This window comes from Taurulus bubalis, assembly GCF_910589615.1.
Source record: "Taurulus bubalis genome assembly, chromosome: 5".
Taxonomy (NCBI): domain Eukaryota; kingdom Metazoa; phylum Chordata; class Actinopteri; order Perciformes; family Cottidae; genus Taurulus; species Taurulus bubalis.
Window position 1 is genome coordinate 5,537,531 of NC_136593.1, and position 18,133 is coordinate 5,555,663.

General features: G+C 43.8%; 1 protein-coding gene across 1 annotated transcript; it reads left to right on the plus strand.

The window, feature by feature from the left end:
• Positions 1-8,420: 8,420 nt before the first annotated feature.
• Positions 8,421-18,133, plus strand: draxina (dorsal inhibitory axon guidance protein a; the record flags this gene model as incomplete). The annotated part of the gene is made up of 6 exons (XM_079218038.1): positions 8,421-8,910; positions 10,333-10,559; positions 14,184-14,304; positions 15,172-15,264; positions 16,109-16,198; positions 18,021-18,133. The coding sequence occupies 6 exons, from the start codon at positions 8,421-8,423 to the stop codon at positions 18,131-18,133; spliced, it is 1,134 nt and encodes a 377-aa protein (XP_079074164.1).

Here is an 18,133-nt window from a genome sequence, read left to right on the forward strand (position 1 = left end):
TCATCTTTACACTCGGCGTTGTTTGCGTTTCCCTGGACGTGAACCCGCGGTTGTCGTTGCTTTTTATGCGTTTTATTTCCCTCTGAAGGGCTTTTTGGGCTGTTTCTGTGGCGCTCGAATGAGTTTGCAGTGACTTCATGGTCATTTACGTCATTTTATACAGCTTATTTTATGATGCTCAGGCAATTTATTGCCCATATAGCCCCGCAGCTACAGACTCAATTAATGAATCATGAATATAACAGGTTTATTACAAGTGACCCGCACAATATCCAGTCTTTACTGGAGTGTCATGATTCCAATCTGCGCGTAAAAACGCACCAACGCTGCATCTTCATAATCACAAAAGTCCAAAACTCAATTAATGCAAATGTTTTTTTTTCCCAGTTACACTGATAAGAAAAAGGCTTTTTACGATTGAGAGCAAAGCAAATTGGATTTGATGCCGGAAAACCCGATAATCAGTTGAACTTTATTTTTTATCGTCGGTGTTTCCTGCTGTCAGGCTTTATAATCCCGTCAACGTCGCCGAGGAACTCACCGGATGAATGGAGAGGAGGATCAGAAATGATTGCAGCCATTATCTCTTCTTGACAGCTCATTGTTGCTCCCTACACACCCAAGACAGTGTGACACTGTGTGTGTGTGTGTGTGTGTGTGTGTGTGTGTGTGTGTGTGTGTGTGTGTGTGTGTGAGAGAGAGAGAGAGTGTATGAGAGAGAGAGAGATAAAAGAAGGATAGTGGGGAGATTAAAGTTGGGAGTCTCAGTGTGACACCCTGAAATTAAACGTTATATGGAGCAATATTTGTGGACTCACATCGGGGAGTTGATGGTAATTAATCGCAGGTCAACCAGCAGGGAAGCTTTAGAGATCATTAGAGAGGAGGGACCCCACAGTGAGGCGACCTCGGGGCCAAACAAAGCCCACGTTCACTAAAAAAGTGAATTTTGTGAAAGAGAAAGGACATCATTTGATGCTCGAGTGGAAATTAGTTGAGTGTTTTCCAATAAAAGTGTATGAAATAATTCCAATTTTCATCATCCACCAGCAAGATGTAGTATGTTCAGTCTTAAAGTGTCCAACAAGGACTCAATCCACCTTTTAAAGAGCCGCCTCATCCTAATGACTGTCACTCACGATGCTCTTTACGTCTTTAATTATGTGTTGTAGCCTAAAGGCTACATGTGAGCATCCTTCTACTTCCCCCCATCGTGGTGTGAAACTGGCCCTGACTGAACGTGGCTGCATCTGTTTGATGAAGACTTGGCAGGCAGTCAACGCCGCTCGCTTCCTCCCAAAAGAGAAAGAGAGAGAGAGGGAGGGGGGGGGCTTTGGGTTCATATAATGCGTTTACATGCTTCACTTGATCGCCCCTAAACAGGAGCCCCCCGCCCCCCGCTGACCGCTCATGTTCCCATGCGGAGCGTCCTCAGACTCGGGCCCAGGTGTCCACATTTGCAAAGAGCAAGTTTTGTCTTCGGAAGCCAAATATTTGTAGTTTTTGTTTTCCGCTGCGCCTCAACTGGTGTCCTAATCTGCCAGGAAACGAGAAACGCCACCGACACTTTGTTCCAATTAAGAGGATGAATCCTCCCTCTCCTCTCTCTCTCTCTGCATTACATCTTATTTTCTCCTTCCCTCTCAGTTTCTCCCCCTCCTCCTCCTCCCTTTGCTCTCTCTCATTCTGTCTTCTCTGTGGGACGCCTCTTGCCGGTGCTTCTGGTGCTGTTTGTGTCTCACAGCATTTTTGGAACATGCCTCCATGTGGGTGTCTGGAGGAGGTGTCCCCGCTGTGAGTGTGTACTTGTGTGCATGCACTGATTGTCTCAGAGTGTGTGTGTGTGTGTGTGAGAGAGTGTGTGTGTGCATGCCTCAGTGCTCAAACGAGGGGCCACGTCGCAGGATGTTTCCGCGCATCAGCGACACCGTTCTGGTCTCACATCTGTTGTACCTGCGACCAAATCACCAGTGAATCCATTGGTGTTTTCTTGCTCTCTTGCTCCGGCTCACTGGCTGACAGATGGACCTTCCTTATGGCTCTTGTTTCGTTTTTTTTTTAAATCACCATGTGCCGCTTCCAGGGGCCTTTGCCATCCAACACACACCACACACCTAAAAAGAGTGCAACCTCCCCCCCTTCGCAGTCCATTTGTGTGAATCCCACTGATATTGTAGGATTTCGGGAGGCCAGTCAGTGTCATCGGCCCTTGAGGAAATGAAGTTTTTTTGGCGCTAGCTGCAGCTTGGCAGAGGTGTTCCTCATGCAGAGGCATTAACTGGAGCTGTAATTTGGGTGCTCGCTATTGAGCTGATATTCACGATGATTTGGAGGCGTATTTTACCCGAAATGAGAGAACTGACAGCAAGCGTTTAATTACCCATCAAATATTCAGCGTCATTACTTAAACACGGAGCGGAACGGCTGCGTTTGAAGCAACGCCGCGATTGTTTTTGTGTCACAACAGATAAGACGTTTATTTTTCCTTTGTGACTATTAAATTGCGTCCTGCATTTTCTCTTCTTCGTTATCTGTCATCTCTGTTTAAGCTGCCGCTCAGTGAAGCGTGCGGCAGAAAAGAAGATATTTACCTGTGTGTCGGACTATATATAGTAATAATAACCGGCTTTACACCACAAAGCAGATATAATGTGTTAAAAGTAGATTAATTAATGCGAGCTGTTCCCCACCTTAAGCTAAGCTACGCTAATTGGCTCCTGGCTACGCATCTCTTCGTCTCGCCCGGCCCCAGAAGCAGAGTAAGCATATTTTTTTTGGAGCTTTTAATCTCAGCATGTGGCCAGGAAGAGAAGAAACGAAACCTTGAAGGTGGCCTCTGCCTGACATGACAGCTCGAGCCTCAGCAGCATGTGTCTGCAGTCTTTGTTTGCTGGATCCTTATGGCCCCGCTGGTTGCTACGAGAGATAAAACAACAGGAGCAGATGGCTCCTGGAGGTTTGGTGTCACAGCAGGTGAAGCCAAAAGATGCACACACACACACACACACACACACACACACACACACACACACACACACACACACACACACACACAGTATATTTCTATAACTGGTGTGTGACGGGGCCCCATTGATCACAGACTCAGATCTCATCAGATCTTAATCATCCAGCCGTCCTGTAGAGCCCCCTTTGCAATCTCTTTCAAGATTACCTACCGCTTCATACTCGTTCATGTTTCCCTGGTGGCCGTCTCACACTACTGGCACACACACATACACACACACACAGACGCATACATATATTGTGTTTCCAACAAACTGTAAACCAATTTTAGCTCCCCGGCTCTGGCTTCTGAAAAAAAGAATTGATTTTAGGATTTCATTATATGTGATAATGCGGTTCATGTTTTCTCTTCATGCGTCGCGGAGCTCAGACGTCCATAAACTCCACATAACCTCAAGACTGAGTTCAGAGTGAGACATGAGGAACTTTACAGATTCATTTTATTTATTTGTTGCTTTTTTTTTACTCGTTTATTTCGGCACAGTAAATTTCCCCTGACATCAGGAGCATCTTCTCCACTTCATAGTGGATTATAGACACGCCTTAATAGTGGGACAAAACTCCAGAGTGTGTGTGTGCTCAACACATTTTTATTGCACAGTGTTGTTTTTGTTCTTTCTTATTTGGGAAAACCACATTATCTCTTTATCATTGGTGATGCTATAATATCATCTACATTGTGATTCTTGAAGTTAAAGCATATTATCATTATGCATCCTGATTTTTTTTTTTTTCTTCACTGAAAGTCATTTGCTAATAGTAATAAAGTCACATAGAAGAATGTTTTCATACATTCAAATGCATATGTGTCCATTATTTTTTGTTCACGGCAACAACAATCAGAATCTCTTTGGTTAGCTATGTTGCTATGTTGCTCCTCCACATGGTCCGGTTCTCTTGAGACCATCTTGGGATCTGATCACACCGGTCTGGACGCCAAAAAGAGCGAGGGAACCCTTCCCCACTTCCGACCTCCATACCTCCGGCCCCCTTGTTCGTACCACAACCATCTTCTAGCTAACTCTTCCTTTTGATTTCAACGACACACCTGTAAAGTTTCTTGTTTGCACTATTCACGGTTGTGATGCTATCACATTAACAAAAGGTTCTCCGGGGTCACGTCTGGCCCTGGAGAACCTAACACACGTATTCACAAGGTGGAAATAATTACATCCTGTAGTCAACAGGCTCTATATTCATTTTGAGAGGGGAACAAAAATAAATTCAACCTAAAAAACAAATCAAACTAAAAGAGGATCTCATGTATTTTGTTAAAGTCCTTGAATATTTGGATTTCAAATCTTGATTGTCCTTAAGGATATTCATGACTATAACATCACACTATAACTTTTTTAAGAGCAGAACTACTATGAGACTGATCCTACGAGACTATTGTCAAATCTGATTGGTGCACAGAAACAGGTGACATGTTTTAATTCTTCCTTTTCAATTATTACGGAACAGCGGCTGTGTATTGATACGACTTCGATATTTACGATACACATCACCGTACAGGGGCTACGATTAAAATCTTTAAAAAATCAAATTATAGGAAAACTGCTCGAGTATAAAAAAGACACCCCCGTTTGCATAAAATTGGAGTAAAAAAAGGTTCTGCAGGGATCTGTATTTACATTTATTTACAGAATCACAGAACATAATATTGAGTTAAGTGCATCTGTGTGATATTACACCCCTAAGTATAAGTAACGGTTTAAATGTTGCAGCTCAAACGGTGGATTATCACTTGGGAACCCGTCAGTCGGACTCTTCTCCTCTGCAGCAGATGCTCTGCTCTTCCTACACCACGGACCGGCAGGAGGCTGTGTTGTCAGCGGAGGTTGTTTATCACAGGCGGGAGAGACTGTGCTCAGAACCCCGGCGTGCCACCCAGGGTGCTCCATTATCGTCCCCATCCCGCGTCTTCTCAAAGGACCACCTGTTAGCGGCACATGAAAGTCTGAGAGAGGAAGACAGAGCATCGCCCCCCCCGCCTTCTTTCACATGACAGGTCTATTCAGGCCTTAGATTTGATGGGGTTGACGCATGGTGCTTTCTGTTTCTATGGGGGCGTCGCATCTTTCCTTTATGTCGGGGAAATGAATTTGTTTTCTAAGGGTTGCGTTGCCCAGCTTCTGCCGTTATCTCCACCTCGGTTGATTCTATTTCAAACATGTTGAGTGTCAACAGGCTCAGACGAGGAAGGGTCGCGTCTTCTTTTTCTTCTTTTTGATTCACCGCACTAAAAGACAAATCTCCCCAATTTTACTGATGCTAAAGGAATGTTCCACCGAACGTGTATCTCAGTATTTCTATAAAGGAATAGTTCAGGATTTTGGGAGATATGCTTGTTGAGAGAGATGAGAAGAACGACACCACTCTCATGTCCGTTCAGGAAATATGAAGCTGAGGGCCGTTAGCTTAGCACAAAAACTAGCCTGGCTTTGTCCAAATCTAACAAAAAAACGGATTCTACCAGCTCAGTTATTAATGTATTTGGTATCGTTTGTTTTGTTGGAAGAAAACAATGGTATAATAAAGGCACGTTGTGGTTTCATATCGGGTTATGCGTGGGACTATTTTTTACATAAAACAGTAAATTCCATGTTATTCTAAAAAAAAAACGTACTGTGTTCGACATTCTCGAAGGTCTCATTGAGATATATATATATATATATATATATATCAGGCTAGCTGTTTCCCCCCGTTTCCAGTCTTTATGCTAAGCTAAGCTAACCAACCGCTGGCTGTAGCTTCACATTTACTGTACAGACTGGAGGGCGGTATCCTGCTGCTGCTCAGTGAATATGTAGCACATAAGAGATATTTAACTTGTCCCTGTGTGTCGGTCACTTCCTGGAGAAATAACAACTGGAATTGACTGTTTTAAAATAAGAAAACAGATGTAACATGTAAATTGTGCTACTGGGTATTTGGTCACCTTTGGATGGAGCCAGGTTAGCTGCTTCCCACCTGTTTAGTTATGCTAAGCTATGCTAATTGGCTTGAAGCTTCATTTATTCTCATCTCACTCTCTTAAAACAAGTAAGTGTGTGTCCCAAAATGTCTTTAAATCCCAGAGAGATGTGATGTGATCATTTCAGACAACCCTCGGCCCCCTCCCCTCCGTTACGTTTGGATGTTTTCTTTGTTTCCATGAATGAAATGACCCTTTTGGCCGCACAGGGTCCAGCAGCAGCACCTTGTGTGTCAAACAGACCGATCGTAATCCGGGCTAAACACTTTTGTGTGTGTGACACGGCCGGTCGCCCGCACCCCCCCCCCCAAAAACACTCTGCCGGCCTGTTTGGAGATAAAGGTCTCACCTCAGCAGCCAGACTCACACTCTTGTTTGCAAACTGCACAGCTGGTCGAACTCCCAGAGGCCAACCGCCGCAGTCTGCCTCCAAATCCCTCGGGGGGGGGGGGGGGGGGGGGGGGGGCGTCACCACACACACACACACACACACACCCACACACACGCGCATACACGACCTCGGCCCTGTTTTTAGAAACAACTATATAACCCAGTCAGTGTGATGAAAGAGCAGAGGCCTTATCAACCCACTAACTCCACCTCGCCCACACACACACACACACACACACACACACACACACACACACACCAGCAGCTCAATGCCTCTCCCTCATTGATTTTCTGTATGCTCTGCACCGCCGTTTGTATTTGAACACAAAGGAGTCGCCTGCCATAAAGGCGCCGTGTGCGTCTTTGGCGAATGGATCGTCTCAACGTGTTAAAGACAAAACAAAGGAAATCACATTTAGAAACAACACAGTGACGCGTCACCTGTCGCCACACGACAAACCAATTAGGACCGGCGTTCCTTTGTGAGGTCTAACCAAAGTAAAACATGTCACGCAGCTCTTTTCCATTACGACACGTTTTACTCACCTCATCCACTGATTTTAACGGTCATCTTGCCTTCATCAGGGCGTCTTAGGTTAGTTCAGCTTTTCTAATATGAAGTCATCATAGTAGTCAAAACATTGTTTTCACCAACTTAAAAAAACGCTTATATTTTACTCTTATTTGATTTTAAAAAATTAAAATAAACTGAAATTACTTTTTCTCCAAAATGTATATTGCAACCATCTTTTCAGGAAATTGCGAAAACCCCAAAAAAGGGAAATGCATAGACTTATTTGCATTAAACACCAATTTGCAAGTTTGTATGTACAGCATGCATTTACATATTTGTGGCTTATGCTTATGTTGTGAATGCAAATAAACCTTTAGGTGACATGAAATAAAAATGTAAATTGAGCCTCGACTGTAGCGTAACTTTGAATGTTCTGATGGGAATAAAAACCCCATCGTTTTATTAACATTTGTTGAAGGCCTCGAATGCAGACACACAGAACCTCACATTTCAGTCACACCTCACATGTGTTGACTCTTGTAATGAAAGGTGCAGTCGGAGGAGAGCTGAACATACTGAGAACATCTCATACTGAGCGAGGCGCGAATGTACAGGAATGAAGGCTGGGAAGTAAATTTCTAAAAAAGTGTCGGCCCACCTCTTTCTTTATCAGCGAGTCCAGATAAAACGGCTCCTCGAGAGGCTGAAGGGGGATGCCGTCTGAATTTGTAGAGCGGCGATGATGAGGGAGAATGAATACAGCGGAAGATTGGACACAAAACCCCTGTGGATTTAGATAGCAGCTTCTGCATGAAACACCTGAGGGCTGAAGTTAGCTGAAGGACGTTCTTTTAAAGGGACGTTAATTAGGCTGGAGGTTTGCTGTCAGAATTAATGTAAAAATATGTTTTTTGTCAGTTTACGTGTCAGTTTACGTCATGTGATCTGTGCTGAATGCAATGTAAATGCAGGGATGTGAATGTGCTAAGAGGATGCTAAGTAATGTAGCATAAAAAGTCAGATACTTATAACGGAGAAGAGGTGAAAGGGTCAAACATTACAGGACTTAAACCAGGAGACTGGTGTTGGTGTCCTGAAATGTTGTTGAGTTATTTTATCGCATTAGCAATGTTCGTGACTTCTGCGGATTCAGATAGGCGACGTGTTTCCTGTACTCATGTTACGTTGTTTGTCAAAAAATCCTAAAATCTGCCCTATTCACACGCTTCCACATAAGCTCTGGTTGCATATTGAGTTCACGGTCAAATAAGACAAAGAAATCATCATAAATGAATGTAATATTTTGCATTTTTCTCTTGAAAAATTGCTTAAAAAAATAACTGCTGAATATTATTTTCCCAACGAGTTCACTTTCAGCTCTGGATGTAGTCCTTCAAAATGATCTCACTAAGTAGAAGCCAGTCAGATTGTTACTAATTGATCAAACTACAAACAAGAGTGTGAAGCATTGATGTGCCTCTTCTCTCCAGCAGGTGGCGTGGTGCTGGACAGACAATGGCTCTCTCCTGGAGTCTCCTCCTGGCGTTCTTGTTTGCCGCCCTGACGCTGTCCCACAGCGCTGAGCCCGGAGCTCCTCGCGGCAAGAGGAGACAGGCGGCGCCCTCAGCAGGCGGCAGCAACGCCCTGCAGCACCCTCTGCAAGGCCTGCAGGGCCACCGCTACGGCAGGGGCCGCGGAGGGCACGGCGGCCAGGGGGCCCGCGCCGCCAAAGGCGGGGCCGGGCTGCTCTCCCACAGGCCGCTGCACCCGCTCGCCCGTCCCGAGGATGACGGGACGGGCCTGGAGAGCCTGAGCCCGGTGAGACTGGAGACGGGCCGGGACAGAGACAGGGTTCGAATGAGCATGAAGAGTCCGTCCCAGACCCGGGAAAACCAGCTTCTGGGGACACGCAAGGGACGGGGACACGGGAATGGACACGGACACGGACACCATTTTGAGCAAAGGAGACAGGGGAGTCGGCGTGACAAGGAGCGGCACGGAAAAGGTGAGCTGGCCCAGACACACAGGACTGTCCCGTGTTGGACGAGCAACACGGAGCTGCAGGCGGTTTTCATGGAAGACCTTGTGGCATGTGGCAGGAGGAACTGCTGAGGGTTAAACAATGAGAGGGATGCTGTGAATAGAACAGATCGGATGGCACAATCATTAATGCAACTCTGTGCATAAACAATGCCCTGCGTGGCGACTAAAGATGATTCACAGGCGTCACACGGCGAGCTCTGTGGGATCATTTCAGAGGAACCGAGAGCCTGAACAAAAAGATGTTGAATTTTTAACGACGTGTCTTTTTTTTCACTGCTGTGGGCACCAAGAGGGTCGTCCTTCAATCGGAGGATGTCGATGTGTCCTCGGGCAAGACACTTAATCCCAAATTGCTCCCGCAGGGTGTGCCTCCGGCGTGTGAATGTGAATGGTTAGATCGTCCCGATGGGCAGGTGGCACCTTGCATGGTGGCCCCCGGCATCAGGGTGTGAATGGGTGAATAACATGAAGTGTTAAAGCGCTTTGAGAGGTGGGAAGACTAGAAAAGACCATCTACCATTTACCTTAAAAACACAACCATCCCACCAAAGATCCATTTAGCTTCAGTTCATGTCTGCAGGACATGAAGATTGCGACAACTCCTGATTAGGGAAGTTGTCTGAGGAAGATCATTTGTTCCAATCAAAAGCTCCACTTCAACAACTAAATGGACCTTTCTGTGAGCCTGTTTTTAGGGAGAAAATGGGCTTTTTTTTGTTTTGATTGGAGGAACTAATCATTTAACTGGACAGACATAGTCTTCCAACTGTGTTAACTCTTTATAGAGGTTTGATTCATTTAGACCGTTTTACATTTTTAAACAAAAAATGAAAGCAGACTGGTTCTACGTTTGTTAAAAAATGCTGAATTTGGTGGTCATAACACATACGAATTTATATCATACATTCACACCCAAAATATACTGGAACACACGGATTTAAGGCCTAAGGTTTTGGCACCAAGTACTTCTTCATCTGAGTCAAACATTACAGAGACTCACTGTGCGTTCCAGGAAAATATTTAGTTTGGATACTGTGTTGAGGTTTAGAATCTCAAACAGAGTATCCAAAAACACCAGGATGTCCTACAGTCACATGTATGCAAGCCAGCATGCTTTTCTGACCCCCAATCCTCTGCACAGCTGATATATGAGCAGGGGGGTCAAAGTTCAAGGCGCATTGTCATAAGGAAGGAAAACGTCCCAATTGAATGCATACTGCATGCGTACTTTATATGCTGCAGTGCGGACGAAGTCCAAAGAAAAAGTATCCGATTTGGAACGCAGTGCCACGTTCTCTTTAATAATGACTTTAATAAGGAAGTAAAATATATTTATGACGCATTATCTGTATTATCTGTAACACATTTGTGTTTTCTCCTCCAGGGTTTCTTCCAGAGCCGGAGCTCAGCTCTGCGTTTAAGGACAGGGATTTGTTCGAGGACCCTCCCTCCTCCTCCTCCTCCTCCTCCGCCTCCCCCTCGCTCGGCATGACCCCGCCCGGTGACGCCCCCTCCCCCATCGCCGCCGTCTTCGGCTCCGGCTCCTCCATGGTTACCACGGTGATGAACGAGCATCCCCCAACGCTGCCCCCGGCCTCCACCAAACCCCAGGTAACCCCAGCGGAAGCCCAGAGTGCTTATTAAAAAGGCGGCGTCTGTTGTGCCTCAGTGTGATCCCAGTGTGCGGGGGAAATAGAGCGAAAATGGGCCCCATTACTGCCGTTATGCCGCCGCGAAACCTCATAGCTCATCTCGGAAAAAGGACACAGTGTGGACCTGAAAGTGCTGCCTGCGGAAAATATCCTCCAGCGGGCCGCTGGGTCCTGGTCTCAATGCGTATTGAGACACGGCCGCGTTCTGTATAATAAAACGACGCCTCCGGGATCAAAATCACACGGTTCAGAATCCAGCAACACATTTTCTGTAACGACCCTCCTGCTCTTTTATTAAAACCATGGCGGGACAAAATGTACGGGAGCCCGGAGAGTCTCCTTTCTTTGGCGGTCTTGGGGCCACCCCTCTCCACCTGCCACCCTCACCCAGCACGATGCTTCAGCAGCATCAACAGCATTTATATGGGGGCGGGAAATATCAGGTTTTCTGGAACGGTTACAAACAAGACTTTTTGAGAACCCGATGTCAGCGAAAGCGTCGACGTTCGTCACAGCTGCTGCTACAAACACCCGGCAGCTTGTAAGGGCGTCCGTGGGAAACGCATCGGATGTATTTCAACCGTTTGATTGACAGCTGTTTTGTCGAGGAGCGCCGTGGGAGACAGTCCAGATGTTGATGGAAATGAAATTCATGGGAAAGAAAAGCGAATCCCTGGACTTGAGTTTTTGGATTGAAGACGTTCTTCTGAAAAGATTCTTCAGTTGTTGTTATTGATCACAAAGTGATGTCATCCAGCTGAAGGACAGATTCAGCTCCTAAAACTAATAATGCAGAAGAAACGTCTTTAAACAATATTTAATCCAGTGATGTGGATATCGTACCACCTGACTTAAACGCACATACAACGCTTTTTTAATCTTCATTTCACTAGTTTATTGGAACAGAAAACATAATAATACACATTGTACCCCAAACATTGTCTTTTTAAAATTGTATCCAGTGATGCAATGTAAAGTAAAGTACATTTACTCAAGTGCTGTCCAATTTTGAGGTACTTTGCATGAGTATTTTCCATTTCATGCATGATTATACTTCAGGGGAAAAAACTCTTGCTTGATATGTACATCGCATCCAGACTTTCAGCACCTAGTTGAGCGATGCCTCCCTCCGCCAGTCTCTCTATGTTCTCCGTCTGCAGACTGCTTGACTCTGAGATTCCAGGACTCTGTGTGTGTGTGTGTGTGTGTCTTTACTATGGGAGCGGTCACATATTATTGGACCACGGAAGAGAAAAAAGCGCCTTTTCTTGAACAATTGCTCCAGTGGCGCAAGCATTGCGGCAAGGCTTCTTAATTAATGTTCGATCTTCTGCTGATGCTTTAATGAGCAGCCTAACACAAGCAGATAGCCTCCTGCAATTAATGTAATTGTTATTTCCATATGGGTTTATTTCCTGAGGGGGAAAGGAAACAAGTATGGATCTGTTTCCACCAAGACTTTGATTCTTCTTTCTTTTGATGGATGTCTTTCATGGACCGATTATTCCTCAAGAGACGCCTCAACGTCCTGCTGACTTAATCACACTGTCTAACATTTATATGCTGCGTCCTCTGTGTGTGACGGCGGTGACGTTTTTATGGCTCTTATTGCAGTTATATGCACAAAGAATCCACGAAGGAGTTTTGTTTTATAGCGATGTCATCGAACACTCATCCGAATTGCAATTATTTCTACTGCGGTCAAATATTTTAATTTATGAAACGGATACTTTTATATGTATTTATGCATCGGTCCAAAAGGTATTCTACTGCTGAATTGAACTATTTAGGGAGAAAGCAGAAAATACACAGTATTCTTTTGTTACAAAAAACGGCACACTAGAAAAACAAACAGAGACGATGTCTCATTAAAATTAAAAGGATCATTTTATTTTGTTAATCTTCCTTTTCCATGATGTGTTGGGGCGAGATTAAATGTCAACTGTGTTTTCTCTGGAGAACAAGAACGGCTTCATTAGATTTCTAAATGTGGTGTCAAACCCTTGGGCCACATTCAGCCCAATTAGGGCCGGACCAGTAAAACCATTTCATAACAACCGATAAATAACAACACCTCCAAATGTTTCCTTTTATTTGAAGTATAATTCTGAAAATGTTCACAATTTATGAAGAATCCATCCCCATGAACAGCCGGAGAGTCTTGCAACTTCTTGTACTTTTTCCTCACAAAGAGTCCGACAGTGTCCCCGGATATTATATTCCCTGAGCCGTGAAAGGTGACGTTTTAGGGACCGCGTGTCCGTTTCTACTCGTAACATGCATCATGTATGTTCAAAGTATACTTCCATCAAAACCTCTTAGTTCGGTTTAGGAGAAGAGAATAACTTGAAGAACTCACTTATGACTAATTGTGGACGCCATGGAGCACTGACCAAGCGTTTGTATTAGTATATATTTATACTAGTTGTGAGTGAGATATCAGACCCGCTCCTCTTATGCAACAACTCACCCCCATTTGTCTGATTCTCTTAGAATAAAGGCTTTTATTTTTATTTTGTTCCTGTTTTACTACTGTGGCTCTTTACAAAAGTGACTTTACAGTCCACGTTGGTTTCTCTAAAGATCTTTTATTTAATCACATACTTTCAGATGCCTCAAACTTTTTACCAAATACGATTTTTTTGGTGCCTCAAGTAGGAGGACTTGTTGGTCTGAGAAGAGACTGGCAACCCGTGATAAAACCAGGATCAATAACACGCCTACAGTGGCAGCACGGGCAGCTCTGCTATGCTCAAATATAAGCACAAGGAGAAAAAAATACTCTAAGTAAAGTAAGAAATTACTTTTAAAAGTATCTTTCTCGAACTATGCCATGAATCTAAACTTAGTGGTAGACTTGTGTTAAACATTGCAGATATTTGAACTAAAATCACAACTAAAATGTCCACCCAGGATGCTTTGCAGGGTGCATTACTTTCCTGCGGCCCTGTTGAGAAATACAACCTGTGGTTGTGTGTAATGGACTGTAGTTTACATTTTTACATCTGTATATTGTATATGCATTAACAATACAAACGATGTGATCTTGTGATGTGTGTGTGTGTGTGTATATATATATATATATTGATAATCCAGGCTGTGGGCAGACATGTTCTCTGTTCCCAATCGATCGGGTAGCTCTGCTTCTATCTCTGTGGACTCTGTGTGGGCGTTTCATGAATCAATGAGGCATTACAACTGAGTCTGATGTGTTTCATTAGCAACAGCCTGGACGTGTTTACCTGCAGTACTGATAGAAACACAGTCAACAAATCAAACCGGAGTCGTCCGCTGCTGCTGCTGCGCTGTAATTGTCGTAACTGAACATTAATCTGAGGAGACAGAATTGATCTCTTCAATGTATTCTCTACAGCAGCTTGTGTGCTGAATAACGCCAACATTTAAGATCTTCATATTCTGATCACAATTGTCTTTGAGTACATAAATGAAGCGGACATTTCACAGCACGCTGAAACTAATGGGAGATGAGATTAGGATCTGCGTGTCGACATGTTTGTTCTCTCCTGTTTGGTGAGTGAAGTTGAGTTAGTTGACTTCAAGTTACGCTTCGTTTTTTTTTCAGAGGTCCGGAAGAGGAAAAGGACAAGGAGAGGTGATGCCAACGCTGGACATGGCGCTTTTTGACTGGACAGACTACGAGGACATGAAACCTGTGGACTCCTGGCCGTCCTCCAGGAAGAAAGGTGAGTTATTAGCTGCAATCCTGAATGTGATTTCATTAAAATACCCTGATTTATAAACAGGTTGGGTGGAAATAAACTGCATTAAACTCAGACTTTATTACAAAAAAATAAAAAATCAGCGGAGGCTGCTGGGAATGTTTTTAGTTTTATGGGTATTTAGTCAAAAAAAATGAGAATATTGGACAAAGTTTGACCTCTTGGGGATCAAACTCATTGGTCCATGAATGTCTGGAGTATATTCCATGGTAATCCATCCAATAGTTGTTTAGATATTTCTATAAAAAACAAAAACAAGCCCCTAGGAAGAGCGCTGGGCTTTGAAGCAAATGTTACATCGTGTCCAAACCGTGGAAATACAATTTCCAGGTCCGTCACGTGGTGCCAAGCTGCCTAAAATTATATATTTTCCCATAGACATACATTGGGAAAGAGACGTCTTTTTTATTTACTTTTCTCCGGTAAATCACCCCTAACCCCTAACCCTAACCCCTGAATAGCCTGTATTAAAATAAATCTGTCCTAAAAGTCCTATCACTTACAACAGAGTCATTTTCCTCCCTTCATTCATGTGAATGAGCCTGAGAGCGAGGCTGGGAGGCGGAGTTTAAGGGAACGCCAGTGCTCTTGCTCCATTGGCCCATCGCCGTAATTTTATACTTGGGACAAAACTTTTTTTTTTGCTTCATGCGCCACTGAGCAACTTTCATGAGAATGAATGGGAGCCCCGCCCCCAACGCTGTATTCAGTTCTATTCTTTACATCCATGGGTGCAACAGGGAAAGTCCGGGGATTACCAAAGTCATTAGGATTCATCATGTGGGCCCCATGGACGTCTGCTCCAAATTCCATTTGTTTCTCCCGCTGCAGACAAGAGGCGGAGTAAGAACCTCAGCAGTGGGAATGTGACGGTGGACGCCGACGCCATCGAGCCGTGTGACCACCACCTGGACTGCCTCCCAGGTCAGTGGTGATCCGGCGGAAACCCCCGGGTCTGAACAGTTGAAGCCAAATCTACTTAAACCTAACTTAAACTTGCATTATTTCTAACGGCCATCAGGGGGCGACTCCTCTGTTTGCAAAAAGAAGTCAGATTGTGTAGAAGTCTATGAGAAAATGACTACTTCTCTCTTGATTTATTCCCTCAGTAAACACTGTAAACATGAGTTTATGTCTCAATCTCTAGTTTCAAGTCTTCTTCAATATAACATGATGCTCATTTAGTAAATGATGGTCCCATTTAGAGTCAAATAGACCATAAAGCAGAGTATGCTTTAGGGCGGGGCTACCTTGTGATTGACAGGTCGCTACTACGGTGTGTGTTCTCCGTGTTTTCATCTTCGAACTTTGACCCTTTCAATGTGTTTTTAGTTCATGTGAGTTCATTGTAACATTTTAGTTGCCTAAAAATGTCTTATTCAGCATTCAGTTGTACTTAGCTCCACCCTTCCTGTCACTTCTTGTTGCAAAAAAACAAAATGGCGACAGCCATCACATTAGCTTCATAACCAAACAACCCCAAACCACTTTTTGGGATTTCAAACACATCCTGATTGGTTAATAAATGGCCATGTGACATCCTGTTTTTACCCCCAACTGAGCCCCGCCCACTTCAAACCATTGAGAAAAACACAAAAAAAAAGAATGACTTAAAGTGAAACAACCAAAATTGTTGTGTGTTCATGTCTCTAGTGAGACGCCTTTCAGAGGCAATTTCTCGTAGACGTTATAACTTAAAGTCACTTTCTTTTACACGGTTTCTCATGTGCTTGGTCGTTGAATTTGTGACGCGTTTGTTCCGTTACAGGTTCTTGTTGTGACTTGAGACAACACGAGTGTCAACCTCACAACAGAGGCCTCAACAACAAATGCTACGACGACTGCATGTGTGAGGAAGGTGAGTGAGGAGGAGGAGACCGCGGTCACATGACACGGAATAGACCTTTTGAAAGAGAGTGAGGGGAACCGGGCCCATATACAAACCACTGGGCTGATGAGGGGAAGTGAGAACAGGTGTGCAGGTCAGGTGATTGTGCGACTTAAATCAAACTGCACACAACACAGGTGTTTTATATAACATTCATCTTTTAGAATCAAATTTTAAATATATATTTCACTTGTTTACTAACATTTAAATGAACTTCCTCACCAGAGATTCTCTTTTATTCTCCACCATCAGGTCACTACTGAAAGGAATAGTTTGACATTTTGGGAAATAGGTGTACTCACTCTGATAGCTCTCTCTCTCTCTCTCTCTCTCTCTTCTCATCTAACTCTCAGCCAGAAAGTGAGCAATCACGTAAAATGTCGACCTTTTGCTTCGAAGCAATGCTCCACTTTCTGGGCTCTTTTTGGATCTATTTTAAAAGTCAGTGACTGGTGACGGGTAAGCGTCCCTAGAGTGGACCACAATGTGTGGCCGACTGACTTAGTGGGAAACATTGAATGTCACAGTGTTGTGAGTTTAGACATGTGGTGATTGTTTCCGTGCTGTTGGAGCTGATTAATCTGGGGTTAGTTTGTAGTTTAGGTTCAGCTTTTAGCAAAAGGGAGGAGACGATTTGCTTAATTCAACAGCGACGAGCGAACGACTCCTTTGCTTTTGTATTTTTTAATACCGCCCCCCCGGCTGTAAAGTTCAGAGAGGGTTACAGATCCAAGTCAAAACTGACAAGAGGGCGTAATTGGAGACAAAAAAAATCACAATTGCAAATCCGTTTGCTACTTCAGCACCACGGACAGCGCCAGGGATTTATCTGCTGACGTATTTTGTGAGTTAGCATCACGCTAGTTCCCTCGACAAAAACGCCAGTTGGTATTTCTCCATTGGCTCTTGCATTACTGCAGAAGACGAGTTCTGTGGCAAACAAGCTTTTATGATACGTACACGTTTTGTTCAGCTTGATAATCTTCACAAATTAACAGCATTATAATTATGATGTTCAAAGCGTGAATGCAATCGGCAGAAGTAAAAGGCTATTGCTATAAAACTAGAAACCAACTACACCACAGTCATATTTATTGTAGAACAAAATGTTAAAATCTCTTAAGCTTGTTTTAAGCACAGACCTTATTTCAAACATCTAACCAAAAACACTTTGACTGATATTCAAAGGAACTAGAAGTGCAAAAATGCAAACTCATTTCATGGTTTTAGGACTTTACTGTGTGGACTTAAAATGTATCGCTCCACACACTCCTCTCTTATCTAAAAGTCGCCGATTGATTGATGGATGGCATTGTGTTATGAGTTGAAATTGGGTTGATTTTGATGTAAAAAATGTATATATATCACATTTATTTACACATGTTTTGAAGTAGATTCACAATATTAGCGGGGATGTGATCTTGAGGAGTTTAAAAGGCATTTTTTCGTTTCATCTCGACTTTAAGCTAATGATATTTCAGAGCCATAGATTCTAACTTCCTCAGTCAGATAAAGGATCAATGAGTCTCGCTCCACTAACACATTCAACTAAACGACCCCTGTGCTCCTTCTCTCTCTCTACTGGAGGCGGGTTAACAAGGAGCATTATGGACATTTTGCTGGATGGCATCCTTCTCACCTACTGGTTCCAACATTTTCATAACGTTTAGCTTCTATAGCACTGCAGATTTATCTGTTTATGTGATTTAAACCTAATGTAAAACAGTTGATCATGTACGTTTAATAACTTGCATCTGATTTATTCACCTCATGATTTGTTTTCATCTCTCAGGGTTTCGCTGCTACGCTAAATTCCACCGGAAGCGGCGCGTGACGAGGCGGAGGGGTCGCTGCGTGGTGCCGGAGTCAGTCAGCAGTGACCAAGGAGGCTTCATCACTATCTGA